The following is a 15,349-nucleotide window of genomic DNA, read 5'->3' on the forward strand; positions in this document are numbered from 1 at the left end:
AGTATCCGATCAGCGTCTAACAAACAGAGAGCTAACAGTCATTCTGGCTCCCCCTTATGGCTGCTTGGGGTAACAGCAACCCATTACATCTCTCTAGCATTTAAAATAACAGATACATTTATTACAACCATGGCTTATATACATTGCCAAGCCAAGACTAGGGTTACATTCCTAACAGTCTGCCATTTTATTATTAAAGGCACTTCATGGGCAGGTGTAGTACTTTTGAAGAACTTAACAGCTAAAGGACCTGTTTTGGAGTCTGGCTTTTAGACCATCTTAGAGATGTTTCCCTGGATGCCTCCAATTTTTAAAACTCAGAGAAGTATCCATAAGGAAAGTGTTTTCAGTGAACCCAGTGGTGGGTTTCAAATTTTTTTACAACCTCTTCTGTAGGTGTGGCCTGCTTTGTGGGAGTGGCTTGCTGGGCATGTGACTGGGTGGGAGTGGCTTGCCAGCCATGTGACTGGGTGGGCGTGGCCAACTTGTAAAATGTGGTGAAATTCACTTAACAACATTCTTGCTTAGCAACCAAAATGTTGGCTCAGAAACTCTGGCGTTTGAAGCATGCAAATCTTAAAGCTGTCAAGTTACAAGACCCTTGCACCCCTAATCCTTTAGGAAAAAACCCCCAGGGGTGTTTAAACTTGACAGCTTTAAGACTTGTGGACTTCACCTCCCAGAATTCCTCCTCTCGCTCTTCATCTTGATGATGTGTGGATGGGTGAGGGGGGGGGAGCAGATCCAGGTCTAAACGGCACTGTAGATTTGTGGAACCTCTTCTATAGAAGAGGTTAGAACTGGCAGGAACCCACCCCTGATGTATATGGTTATTCCCTGTATACAATTCTGTCTATAGAGGGACCTGTTCAATGAGGTTCACTTGTACAGTATCAAATCTCATGTTCTTTTGGGGATTAAAGACCATTCCTCATTTATTGAGACCTTTTAAAAAAATCTCACTCTACTGCTGTGGTTCTGCTGCTTTGTACATTCTTTGTGTGTGCACTTGTACAATTGAAACAATGTTTTACTTTGTTTTAACGGTTTTGGTAGGCTGCCATGGAAGCAGAATACAAATGCCAAAATAAAGGGAAACATTGTATCAAGGGCTTCATTGAAAGAGACATAAAAGTATGGTCATACATTTCCATTGCAAGAATCCTTAAAATATGGGAGCTATTAGGGGTCAATATAAAATCAAACAGTGTTTGATACCATGATAAATGATTCAGATCACTGTATTACCAGTAACCTTCTAGAACAGGGATGTCAAACTCACGTCGTCATGGCAGAATCAGATGATGTATCAGGACTTTTCCCCCTTTGCTAAACTGGGTGGGGCCGGAGTCAGCACATGATGCTTCCGGCCTGCGGGCCACGAGTTTGACACCCCTGTTCTAGAATGTAGTTGCAGAGATGATTTCAGACAAAATAAATACATTTCCATTGTGACGTAATAATTGCTTAGGTTTTGATACTTAAAAGGATATTGATGTGATAAGCTTCACACAGCATTTCAAGGTAAAAAGTAATATTATAATTATTGAATCTATTGCTGCCAAAGCAAAGTAGCAATCTGATGTATAGTAGGAATTCCTGTTATTATAATTCGCGTAAACTTCAGGAAACAAATGTATTTGAAGAAAGCTTTTGATGATGTCATTTCCTGTAGCCTGCAGGTGTAGCCCTGAACATACCAATGGCTGTGAAGAAGGATCAGGTCGCTGTTATTGTAAGCTGAACTATCAGGGCGAAGCCTGTGATCGGTGTGCTGATGGATACCACAGTTTTCCCATCTGTTACCGTGAGTATCACAGCATGTCCAGTGAATCTTTAAATTAATATCCATTGTTTTATTCAAGATTTTCTTATGCTCAATTTTATCCTAGTGCTATTTCTAAGCTATTCCTAAGCCATACTTCCAAATAAGGCAAGGAGTTAAATGTTTCATTTTATTGCCATGCAGTAGTCTTTTCTGAAATATGGGCTAAAACTGAACTTCTACAACAAGCATCTGGAGTTATATCTCTATGACAGATTAATTATCTAGATTGGAAAGCAGGACACTCTATTTTTAAACATGCTTCCCATCTGGATGAATTTGCTCTCCTATTTTTTTTGTTCTTTCCTCTGCTTGATGTTCCAATGCTATAATTGTTTTTCAGTCTTATGCATCCATAGCCCTTATGGAATGCGATCATTACACATTATAGTAGAAGAATAATTGCTTTGAAGTATTGCTTTAAATATCAAGGTATTCGCTAACATGGAAATACTGCAAAAGCTGAAACATGAAGAAGATGGAACAAGAGTGGGTCTGAATTAGAAATATAATTACCTTGGTAGAAAAAATAGGAGAAGGAAGTGATATTCCACTAAATTTTCTGATTGCATAAAAACTGCAGAGTATCCTTCAACAGCCAGTTCTCTTTCTTTCTCACCTTGTGAGAGAGAAAATTCTTATTGGAAGGAAAGAATAAATCAAGGCAAGCGAAGGTAAATATTGAGCAAGAGATGGATAAGATACAGGGAGAAAAATGGTTGAGGGAAACAGCTGAGACGTGGAAGGCAAACTTTTGCCATGAAAGGATGATTGGAACAAGAGGAGGAAGAGGAGTAGAACAGACAGAGTGGAGAAAATGAACCAAGTAGAGACGGTGAGGATGTTGACGAGAGAAGGTGAGACCCAGGAAATTATTATGGTGAGAGAGAGAAGATGTTGAAACAAAGAATGGTGTAGTGGTAACAACTGAGGTAATAAGAGATAAAAAAAGGTTTTAAAAATCTTCTTCTCCCCAGGTTTGTTTAAACAGACCTTGGTAGACCAGTCACAGTATAATATATATATTATACTAAAATTATTTTGTTGTCTCTGGTTATTTATCTAAATGGATGCTTCTTTTATTCTTCTTTTGAAAGAAATTCCTATCTCCCCAGCTACAACTCAGAACCCAGCAGTCACTTCACCTGGTCATATGGATGGCAAGTTGTTTCTGACTTTTTTGTCTATAACTTATCATTTACTAACAGAGTATCAATTATAGCTGCATCATCGATACAGTTTTTTTTAGACAATAGCCCCCAAACTGTGGAACACAGTGTCCAGAAATGTACAAGGGCATGACGTGCAGATTTAAATAGTGCTATTTCCATTCTTTCCTTATCTATCATTAACTAACATGCATATGCTGATTAGAGAAAATTAAAGAGTGAGTTTGTTTTTAACTAAGCTTATCTGTGATTGGAGTGAGTGACTGTATTAAATCTAATGGACACACTTGATTGTAAATCCACATAAATTTTGCTGCAAAATGCCCAATCTCTGTTCTACACAGCTTTTTAAGTTCATATAGTCTTTCTCATAACCTAGACTAGTCAGTTTCCCAATCTGTTTGGAAACTTGTCAATTTGATTTTCTTTGATTATTGGTTGGCTATGAAGTTTGGACAGTATTGCCATAGTCATTGGGAGTTGGGTGGTGTATAAATTGTGTTAACAAATAAATAATCCCCCTTATTTTGAAGTTTAACTGATTTCAAAACAGAGTTGAACCAATTCATGGAAGTTATGCAGATCAATGGCTATTAGTCTTGAAGGCAGTCTGATTGTGTCTGGAGACCATTTGCTGGAATACTAGTGGGTTTCCTTGTGCAGTTGGCTGGCAACCATGAGAACAGACTACTGGGCTAGATGGGTTAAGGGCCTGATCCAGCAGAGCATTGGTTACATTCTTATGTCCATTCTTCCTCAAGATTGTAATCAAATGATAGAATACAATGCTTTCCAGAGGTTGAACTTCTGTTATTCCATTAAATACTGTACCATGGGAGCAAGTGACGTTAAATACTCTGGCCTGAGATTCTGGAGACCCAAATATAGCCTGATGGATAACTAGCCCATATAATTCTCTATATTCTTACGAGTGAGTTTATTTTGGCAAGTAGTGGGAGTGGTCTCAGCCAGAATGAGCAGCTGAGAAGAAAGGACTTTTCGTGTGAATTTTACAAGTATATTATACAGACATATATTTAAAAATTCATGTGTAAGTACTGTACATCTATACCAGTAGACACCTGCAGAGAATGTCAACCTTTGCTTATTAAGAGTTTATCCAGCACAGGGCCCTCTGGCATAGGAAGCTTCTTAGCACAGGAAATCTTTAACTGGAAGCTATTTGACATCTGTTTCTGCACCTGGATTATTACTCGGCAATTCCCTTAGCTATTTAGAGCTTTGTCTAGGCAGCATCAAGCTCTCCCAACCTTGTAACTTCAATCAATCAAGATATTCCTGACAAATATGTAACATTGTCATGCTTTTCTCTTTCTCTAGGCAGTCGTTGCAGGCCAGGATATTTTGGAACACGTTGTCAGCGTAAGTTTTGCTATTCTTCTGGGAAATGCCAAAGTTAACTGCAGAAGAATATCATTGGGGGACTTCGTTTTCACTCCCGTTGTGATTGAAATCCGTAGCTATTGTTAACATTTTAAATTCATTTCTTTGAAATACAGCCTGACAATGTTATGGCTCAGAGGTATTCAATAATGAGATTTGCAATCCAATACAGGTTCATTGTCAATGCCAGACTGGATTTCAGGTATTATCTGTGACAGATGTAGTAGTTGGGTATTTCCATTACCCTTCCTATCAAAGTAGATTATGATTTGTTTTCATATTTTAAGCATTTTAAATAGCATTCATCAGGTGAAAAGGCAGGTTAGAAAGTTTAAAAGCGAATGCAAGTTAAACAGTCACCAAGGTGTCACAAAATATATTGAGAACTAAATTTTCTTCTAATTCAGGGTTCTCAAATTTCTGAAGATTAAAAGATTTAAAAATAAAATAAAACTGGGGCACAAATAAAACACGAATATTTGTGCCTTTAAAAAGGCTTTAAGATCAAAAGGCAATATAATTACATTTTACCTACAGACAAAATCAACTATCCACTAAATCAAAACTCGGAGATGCTAGAACTGCTATGCTGATGCTATCAATTCGCTGTGCTGCATATTGAATGTCTCTCACATGGAGAGCAGCTTCTCTAACACCAGAGAGAAAGATATAGGAGGTCTCACAGTTTCCAGTTAGTTAAAAAATACCCTGCATATATTAATATATTGGGACCTGGGAAAGAGGAAAAGGCATAAGAAACTTTTTGTGTGATATATTGGTACCTATTTCATTGGCTCAAATGACAGAGATAGATAAGAATAGTTTTTAAAATATATATAAACATTAACACAAGAAAAAATATTATTCCTTTTTATTAAATTCAGCATATATTTCCCTGGAAGGAAATAATCCCTTCACCCACAGAAATTAGGTTTCATTGATTTCTTTGAAATTTCCTTTGAAGAGACCAAAAGAAATTGAAGATTTAAAGAGAATACCATGGTAAATTAATTTCTTTTTTTTCTCATCTAGAATCCAACTGTGCTGTAGTTGGATTTGTGGGCAACACACGTGGCCCCCAGGGCAATTGTCTTTTCCATGCAAATTATGCTGGGTCCAAATAAAGCCAGTTATTTATCGTTATTAAGCTCCCTCAGGTGCTGGATCTGAGTAAACAATCAGGTTTATTTTTCTGCCTTTTCACTCAGACACTTTGATTTATAAGTAACATTTAGCTGACTCACTGGTTTTTGGCAAGTATTTTTTTCCTAATAGGTATTGTTAGTTTTCCGAGTTTGAAGTCTAATGCAGCTTCCTCAATACTTGAGATAAATTTAGACCCCTTCAAAAGTGGCTACCCTGTAGGAAGAAGCACTATAGTTATAGATCTAACATTTTCTGAGCTCCTTGGGGTCATCTGTGGTTCTACTGCTTTGGTGAGCTCTTTTCGAATGATTATTTTAAAAGTGTTTGGTAATTTCCTGCCATTTTGAACAGAAAGCACACTTAAATTGTAGTGCGATCTTAAAATAAGCCTAGTGTAGTGTTATTATGAACAAATAGGGAAAAAAAGGAGAACCTTAGTTGGCCCTGCCAACCAGGAATGGGATTCAAAAATTGCAGCAATGGGTTCGCTGCCCCGTTGCTGGGTGGGCGTGACCATGGTGGGTGTGGCCTAGTCGGCGGCCTCTCTTTCTTTTAGAGAGAAATGCCAACAACTGGGAAAGATGGGATTTGTAAACCGAAAGATGAGAGCTTAGAATTTGGAGATAGCATCTCACACATCACCTAGCTCCTTCATTCTTTCTAAAATTAACATCTTTTTGCAGCTTGTCAGTGTTCGGTGTATGGCTCCTACCAAGCCACATGTCATCCGACCACAGGCCAATGTGATTGTCGACCTGGTTTCATAGGCCAGCAGTGTGACAGATGCATCTCAACAAGTAGTATTTTTCCTCATTGCCAAGGTAAGAATTACAAGGAAAGTCTTATTTATAGAAACATTGCACAGTCAGCAGCTGGTATGGATTGGTTTGAGATCAGAAGATTTTGATCAGCTCAGCTCCTAACATGCTTTCCAAAGAAGTGGATTGCTTTTGATAAAATGCTTGGCATCTTGAGTGGGCTTTTTGACCAGCCCTGACTCAGCACAGGGAAATGCTTTTCATATTATAAATGATTATTTCATATTCTGAAAGAGAACTGCTGTGGGGATAAACAGTGAGTCACTGTTGAACAAGGGGGAAATTCTTTGAGCTTGAACTTCCTGTATAACTTGGTAAAAGTAAAGTTTGGAGAATAATACTACCTTTTTTTAAAATTGTTAAAAAGGGATCATCGATGAATGTGATCCTGCTGGAACCAGAGATTCTTATTCTGTAAGTATTATATAATTAGTATGGTATTATATAAATAGCATAAAGGAATAGCAGTTAAAAAGACGAATTAACCAAGGTAGTACTGAATATATAGACAAAGAAATCAGATAAGTGTTGTGGTCCACTGGCAGCCTGCGGAGTTGGCAGCAGAGTTGGACAGCGAGGAGGTTGGGGAAGAACATGGGCCAGTCCTGGAGTCTGGAGAAGGCTTAGATGAGGGCTCTGCATCGGAGGCAGAGAGGCTGCCAGGGCCATCTGGGAGTTATGTGCTGCTTCCGGAGTCTCCAGAGTCAGCAGCGAGGCAGAGGAACAGGCTCCCCCTGTTCCCAGTGCGCACATGTGCAGACCTGCCAGAAGGCAAGAACAGTTAAAACAGAAGGGACGACTCGGGAGTAAGGTTTGGAGGTGATTGGCCCCTCCCATAGGACATAAAGGAGGAGCAAAGGCACGTGAGCCTTTGCAGGAAGCAACTTGGTTCATGGTGGTCAATTTACATTCTGAAACTCCATTTGGACTCTCTGCGCCATGTGGCCTTGCCAAGCTAATTGCTAATTAAATCTTTGGCAGTGTTTTCAAAGAAGATAAAGGTGGGTGCTTAGCCTTATTCTGAAGGACTTTGGCAGCCTCCTGTAGAACTCTTTCCAACTATTTAGGACTATATTACCAACTGTGAATGAATATAATTCACGGCCTTTTAAATAAAAAGAGGGTTTTTGGACCTAATTGTGTGCTTTTTATTGTATCAGGAAGCCTAGGTCAGAACAATGTCAGAAAAGTGGGCAAGTTCATATTCTGTGAAAGAGAATATGAATTATCTACAGGTCTCTAGAACAACTCAAGTAACTAAATTAGCAGATCCAGTGGAAGGGAATTATAAGGAAGTTTATTTAATTTCAAGATTAGGGGAACAAAGTTGTTACAGGTAGTCCTTGATCTATGATTACAATTGGGACTAGAATTTCCATTTCTAAGAAGGCGATTGTTAAGTGAGTCATGCCCAATTTTACAACTTTTTTACAACTTTTTACAACTTTTTTTGCCATGGTTTGTTAAGTGAATCACTGCAATTGTTAAATGAATCATAGTTTTAAGCAAATCTAGCTCGCCCATTGAATTTGCTTGTTGGGAGCCTGCTGAAAAAGTCACAAATGGCGAGCACATGATCCTGGGACTCTGCAACCATCATAAATACATGCCAGTTGTCACTTCAACTTTGATCACGAGATCATGGGGATGCTGCAACGCTTGTAAGACCAATTATTAGCCACTTTTTTTCAGTGCCTTTGTAAGTTTGGTGGTTGTAAGTCAAGGACTACCTATACCAGGGCTGTCAAACTGGCAGTCTGTGGACCAGAAGCATCACACATAGGCCACACCCACCCCAGCTCTGCAAAGGCAAAAAACATCGTGATAGGTCATGATATGTCATGTGACTCGATCGAGTTTGACATCTATGACCTACACCAAAAGAGCTGCTTGATAGTGGGAAATGAAATATTGTGTTGCAATAATAGGAAGCATTTTCACCAGAAGTGTTTAAACAGAGGCTAAACATTCAGACGTGTCCAGGAATCTCAATTTTGTTGAGCTAATAATCATATATGAAGGGTCAACAATATGTCATGGATTCTTTGGCAAAATAGCCGAGTGGGATATTTGCCGATTCACAGAATGGCTGACACGGGAGACATAAAATAGTTTTATCAGCCCTGAATGCTTCTTTTTACCCTACTTGCTTTTCTCCAGACAAAAAAACTGAGCTGCTATTGCAATCTTGTTTATTTTCTATGTAAAACATGAAAAGATTAAGAGGACGAGGACTTATGTAGCACACTAGTGTTTTTGGTGCCATTTGGAAAACTTGTCCTTGTTGGAAGAGTTCTATATTAAATAAGGTAGTTTAAAAAATAATTTCTAACATTGTCTCTGTTGTAAGATTTCCTACTTTCTGATATAAAATCCTCAGCTTTCCTTTTGAGTCCAGCAAATATTACAGTCAGTATAGTCTAATAGTTATGGACTAAGGCTCACTTGTTGATATAATTGACAGCTTGTTCGTTAAATCAATTCTGCACTTGTAAAATTGTTTCCTATCTCATTTTTCTACATCATTAGCCTGTATGATCCTTAGTTTTCTTTATTAACAAATGTATTTTCCTCTTCGTTGTTAGGGCTATTGCCAATGCCTACAAAATGTAGAAGGTCCAACCTGTAGCATCTGTAAACCACTTTACTGGAACCTGGCCAGTGCTAATCCTTATGGATGTATAGGTAACTGGGCATATAATGAAAATCAAATTTATTTTCTTCCTATTATTTTCAGACAATCCAAATCTATTTTGTGTTCATCAGCCTTGAAAAGAATAGAGTAGCACGGAGGGATTCCATGCTACTGAAAGATGGGAATGTTTGTGTGTAACACCAGACATTCATGGAGGTTTTGCTTTTTGTTTATGTTGCAAAACACTTTCTAATGTATTTCGCAAAATGCATACTTTGCATTGTATACAATATGGATATGTAGTGTATTCCTTCTCCCACAAATAATCACACAATCTATATATAGTAATGTGCTTGCCTCAATCAAAATAGAAATTAGTACTGAAATGACATTATTAATTAATGTGACGGTTAACGTCGGACAAAGAAGTTTGATTAGGAAAAAGAAAATAGATGTTTGCAGAAGACTCGTTAGAGAAAAGAGTTTATATTTAGCACAACCAAGAACAAATAAGAGAGAAAGTTTATGATTCAATTGCTGCCATCTCTCAGAATCCCAGTAAGCATGGAAGTTGCAGGGTAAATCTCAGGTTTATTTCTTGTACTACTCCACTGCCACCATCTTGAATTTCATTGTTGAAATAGGAAATGCTATTTTAAGTTAATTCAATTTTTAAAATTCTGTTCTAATCTTTTGAGACAATCTTGTTTTCTTCTCTCCATTATTTTTAACATTGTGCCTGAAAGTGGGATTTGGAGAACTTGAAATTTGTACACCCTGTACTGATGTATCATTGTTGGTCATTTTTTTTAGTATTATGGAGACACTCAAATCTGTCTATCAGCTGTATAAAACCACCAGAACTCAGATGTCCAGGATTTGTCATTTGATTTGGGGACCCGAGTATTATAATCAATTTCTCATTAGCTGAGATTCAGATAACATTGTTTCCTTTTGCAGACTGCCAGTGTGACGTAGCTGGAGTACTAAGTGGTATTAGAGAGTGTGAGCAGGTAAAAGCAGTTTATTTATTAACAGTTTATCTACATTCTGTTTCATATTTAAAAAAATTACAAAAGTCTTTTTATGAAGTAAAACAATCTAAATTTATTTTATAGATATTTTTCATTTAAGATTGAAATTACAACAAGAAAAAGTAATACAAACATTTAAAAAAGCAGAAGAATAAAAAGAAAAAAAATAGAAATGGAAACATGGCTTAGGACCTAGTTACTTGCGGGATCGTATTCTGCCCCATACATCCCTGCGACCAATTCGCTCGCACAGAGAGGGCCTCCTCCAGGTGCCGTCCACTAGACAGTGTCGTGGGGCGGCGCCTAGGAGTAGAGCCTTCTCTGTGGCGGGCCCAGCCCTGTGGAATGACCTCCCTCCGGATATTAGGAATACCTCTGACCTCCACTCCTTTCGTATTAAGCTTAAGACCCACCTATTCCAAGCAGCTGGCCTGGCTCAACTTTGATCTAACCATATCGCTCCTGACGGGTTTTTAACTGGGTATTTTAATTATATTTAATTTCTAGGGGTTTTTAAATACTGTATTTTAATTGTTTTTATTTATCAGCCGACCTCCTCCTTGTGTGTGTCTCAGTATATGTCTCTGTTATATGTTTGTTTTGTCCACATATTTATTTCACATGTTTCATTGTACGCCGCCCCGAGTCCTTCGGGAGAGGGTGCGGCTAAGAAATAAATATATTATTATTATTATTATTATATATAAATAAATGGCTTTCTGCTTCTTCAGAACAAGTATAAACAATTTTAATGACTTATTACTTCATCTTAAAATACAACAAATATCTCCTTCAGATAATCTATCTGTTATCGAGGAACATATCCTTAAAGTCTTGTTGTTTGGTCCTGATCAGAAAAAGTTATTAAGGGTTACCAAATAAAACAACATATCCATTTTAATCTTGATAAAATAAACCAGCATCATATTCCTTCCTTTATTTTTTAATAATCTTGATCCTTCAAATAATGATTTGGAATTTGATTTCTTTCCATTTCTTCTTTGTCCCTTCTCACAAAATTCTCCAAAACTTCAAAAAAAAAAAAAGAGTCTCTTTTGTAAAACCCAAGATATGAAAACTATCCAGTCTTAGTTTGTTATTTGTATATCATTTTTAAGACGTGATCTGGGTTTTTCTTTTCCATGTTCATTGTAATATTGTTTTCCATCTCATTCTGGTAGCCTGTAATTTGGAAATTCATTTTCAACTCAGTCTCAATCTTGTCAGTTAAAACTTGTTGCTCTTCCATAACATCTTTTAAACAATCTATCCATAGAGGCAGACACTCTTACAGTTAGTGATACAGCTTTGTTCTTTTCGAGTGCTTTTTAATTTCTTTATCATACTGTACGTTTTCTGGAGAACACTAAAAACAACTTATTGTATTAAAAATAATATAAATAACTACATTTCAAGTTGTAGATTATTTGTTAAGTTCAGCCCTCCATAAATAGTCCGTCGTTCTTATCAATAATGAGAAAGATCTTCCTCCGTAACTCATTAGGAAGGATCACTAATGGAGGACTCTCATATTGTGACTCTTGGAATTTGTGAAGAAACAAACTTAATACAAACTTAATAACAAACTTAATAGAACTCAATATCATATGTTTTGATGTTCTTAGGACCATTTCCAATACATTTCACCTTATAGAATGGCTGCATTTGAAAGTTAATGGAAATTCACAAGAGAATGTTTTCGGTCTGTTCTACTGCTTGGAACCTGTTTTCTGAATTGAAGGAGGACGTCAAACATGTGCATTTCTAAGGAAGCAATCCAATAAAATATTCTGTTTGTGTCTATATGCCCATCTACCACATAATGTCCAAAGCTTTCCTCGGTGCTACTGTCGATATCAATGGAAAGATTGAAACTCTCCTTGTTTTTCCAACTCTCCCCTTATAGTTGGATGGTGACTGTTACTGCAAACCTAATGTTTGTGGCGGTCCTTGTGATACTTGTGAAGCTGGTTATTATGGCCTGGAAACTAAAAATTATTTTGGATGTCAAGGTACAGTATGGCTTTTTAAAAGCAACACAGAATAACACATTTATGAAAATATTGTTTATGTATTATTGCTCTATAACAGCTTTGTTCACAAATATTTTCGAATATATCTTGTACTTATACCATTTTGAGCTTTCTAAGTAAAATCTAGGAGGTTAATCCACCTTAATCAACTTCAGTTAGGATAGTGAATAGGCATTTCAAGAGAGACCAGGGCAAGACAGAACAAGCATCAAACAAAGCTCCCATTCATAGATTGGCTATAGTGTAATACAATCAAACTCATTTATAATTGTAGCTTTTGATAAATATTTTGCTTAAATAAGATATAGTTTAAAATAGATGGCCAAGATAATAAATATTCAATGTTTTGCAAAATATTTTAAACTTAAGTATGAGAATCATTTAGAAGATAATGGCATCTTTCTTCATTACTGACCTTCATGAAAAGATAGACAACCTGTGTTGGAAGTGCCGTATGATCCAGACTTCTTATAAATGAGATGGTCTTCAACCAGAGGTGATATTCTGCCAGTTTGCTCCGGTTTGGGTGAACCGGTAGTGGAGGTAGTGGGAGGCTCTGCCCACCTGCACAGATGTTATCATGGACGCTCTGCATATGTGCAGAAAATTCTACGCATGTGCAAAAGCGCTGCGCATGCACACTCCCAGTTCCAAACACGTAGCAAAGATAAGAGGATTTCATGCCTGTCTTCAATGTTTCTTCTCATTCTGTGATCTTTTTTATCTTTCTTTCTTTCTATAGAAACCTACAGTACTTCTAGTAGTGTGTTGTGTTTGTTCTCTGATCCAAAGGTAATTTGATTCTATTTTTCACTGGCAGGATGCAAATGTGATGTGGGAGGCTCTGTAAGTCATGTCTGCAATGAGCTGACAGGTGACTGCCAGTGCAGAAGGCACATAATTGGGAAAACTTGTATGGAGTAAGTAAAATGAGAAGACTTGTTTTGTGGCATCCCTCTTCAGTTACGCAAAGCAGAAAAATCACAAGCCACCTATGTTTTCCCTCATATTGCACCAAACCCACAAGGTTTAAGGAAAGAAAAACAGATTAACTACAAAGTGTATTTTGCTAGGCATTATTAGACATTTTCTGTCTAGAAACAAGCTTCATGATTTATAATTTAGTATGAAATGAGCCTTGGTTACATACAAAATTACAATATTTAAGTAGCAATAGCAATAGCATTTAGAATTATATACCTCTTCATCAGTGGTGGGTTTCAAAATTTTTTAGAACCTCTTCTGTAGGTGTGGCCTGCTTTGTGGGAGTGGCTTGCCAACCATGTGACTGGGTGAGCATGGCCAACTTGTAAAATGTGGTGAAACTCACTTAACAATGCTCTTTTTTAGCAACCAAAATGTTGGCTCAGAAACTCTGGCATTTGAAGCACGCAAGTCTTAAAGCTGTCAAGTTACAAGACCCTTTCACCCCTAACCCTTTAGAAAAGGGTTGTTCAAATTTGACAGCTTTAAGACTTGTGGACTTCAACTCCCAGAATTCCTCCTCTCGCTCTTCATCTTGATGATGTGCGGACAGGCAGGGGGAGAGAGCTTGAACCTCCTCTAAACGGCACTGTATATTTGTGGAACTTCTTCTATAGAAGAGGTTAGAACTGGCAGGAACCCACCCCTGCTCTTCATACTGTTTTATATCCCTCTCTAAGCGGTTTACAGAGTCAGCACATTGCCCTTAAAAATCTGGGTCCACATTTTACAGTCCTCAGGAAGATGGAACCTGAGTCAACCTTGAGCCAGTGCGAATTGAACTGCTGAATTGTTGGCAGTTGGCAGTCAGCAGAAGTAGCCTGCAGTACTGCATTCTAACCACCGCACCTGTACTATGTTCTTAGATGGATTTCATGAGCTGCACCTCAGTTGTGAATTTCACCCAACAAACTGCCCATTTGCTCCTTTCTTTTTAGTTTTGCTTTTGGTGAAGGAATTTTTGTTTAAGCCTGATATTAATGCTAATCCTGATAGTTTGCTTGTAAGGGCTGTGCTATTTCTCTTTTTATATTAACTATGTAATTAAATATTCATGTGTTATAGTATAATTTGAATTTTGGATTATTTTGAAGTTATTTTTAAAAGACAAAGCAGGAAATATGCTACTTGAAAAAAAATGATAAAATATATTGTCGATGTTAAGAAAATTAAAGCGTCATGTATAGGGACAGTGTACTTTGCTAGGGAGCCTATCAGTAGGAGGAAAATTATTGTCTTAAATGCAAATTTTCCAATGGCTTGAAAAAAACAGTAGGTTAAACAAACATTTGACCCAGTAGAGTCTTTAATATATATCACATTAATATTTAAAAAGAAAGCAAGACATTGTTATTATCTCATTTATGAAAGGGCTGAAAAGAATTATTACCTACCTGATTTACATCACATGAAGTTTGAAATTGAGGATGGTACATCTCCTAATGGAAGAGAAGTCCGGTTTGGTTATAATCCTCAAGAATTTCCTGGCTTCAGTTGGAGAGGTTATGTGCCGATGTCTTCAATACAGGCATGTACTTTACTTTGGTCCAGATATGTTGTGTGAATTAATCCTGGTTTGATTGCACCATCTCTTTAATCCTACTGGAATCATTTTCACAGATTTAAATCCCTTTCTTTAGTTTTGCCTACTCCCTGTCTAGATTTGTTGGATCATGTCATCTATCAAGACAGGCAAGACAATAGTTGTGATCTAACACATTTGAAGTGAACAAGGTTAGGAAAAACTGTTAGGTGGTGAAAGAGGAGATGGAAAACACAGCATTCCTCAATAAAATTCGGTCTCTTTATTATACTGTTGCAGAAATATCTAAGTGATGATTCCAGAGGTGGGTTGCTGCCAGTTCGGCCTGGATTGGCCAAACTGGTAGTAGCGGTGGTGGGAGGCTCCGCCCACCCGCCCAGACATAGAAGCGCAGAAGTTTTGTGCATGGGTGGGAGCGCACCTGAACTGGTAGTAAAAAAATTAGCAACCCACCTCTGGATGATTCCATCTAATTTTCTTAGCAGTAACTAAGACATCCTGGAATGGCAGATTGATATATACCTATAACACTTTTTCACAACAGTTAGGTGCTCAGGCTTTAAAGAAATCTTAGGCTCCCATGGTTCTTCTACACTACAGCCATATAGAAATATTTGACAGCATGCCTTTTTTTCAGCAGCAGTGTTGGGAATTAATAGAATTCAACCCACTAAGAGTAATTGTGTGTTACAAAACCTGATTTTTTAATATGAAAAACATATTGCTAGTCTAATCACAAAAAAGGAGAAACATATTCA

At 37.5% G+C, this 15,349-nt stretch overlaps 1 protein-coding gene across 1 annotated transcript in view; it reads left to right on the forward strand.

The window, feature by feature from the left end:
• The window catches only part of LAMA3 (laminin subunit alpha 3), a 142,711-nt gene that overhangs the window by 30,904 nt on the left and 96,458 nt on the right, over nt 1–15,349 (forward strand). The window contains exons 10-19 of the mRNA XM_081950278.1: nt 1,676–1,807; nt 2,923–2,989; nt 4,340–4,377; nt 6,228–6,365; nt 6,730–6,776; nt 8,948–9,047; nt 9,958–10,010; nt 11,938–12,043; nt 12,885–12,984; nt 14,420–14,576. Coding sequence (XP_081806404.1) covers nt 1,676–1,807; nt 2,923–2,989; nt 4,340–4,377; nt 6,228–6,365; nt 6,730–6,776; nt 8,948–9,047; nt 9,958–10,010; nt 11,938–12,043; nt 12,885–12,984; nt 14,420–14,576 — 938 coding nt within the window. The remainder of the gene's footprint in view (nt 1–1,675; nt 1,808–2,922; nt 2,990–4,339; nt 4,378–6,227; nt 6,366–6,729; nt 6,777–8,947; nt 9,048–9,957; nt 10,011–11,937; nt 12,044–12,884; nt 12,985–14,419; nt 14,577–15,349) is intronic.

This window comes from Natrix helvetica, assembly GCF_964273705.1.
Source record: "Natrix helvetica genome assembly, chromosome: 4".
Classification (NCBI taxonomy): domain Eukaryota; kingdom Metazoa; phylum Chordata; class Lepidosauria; order Squamata; family Natricidae; genus Natrix; species Natrix helvetica.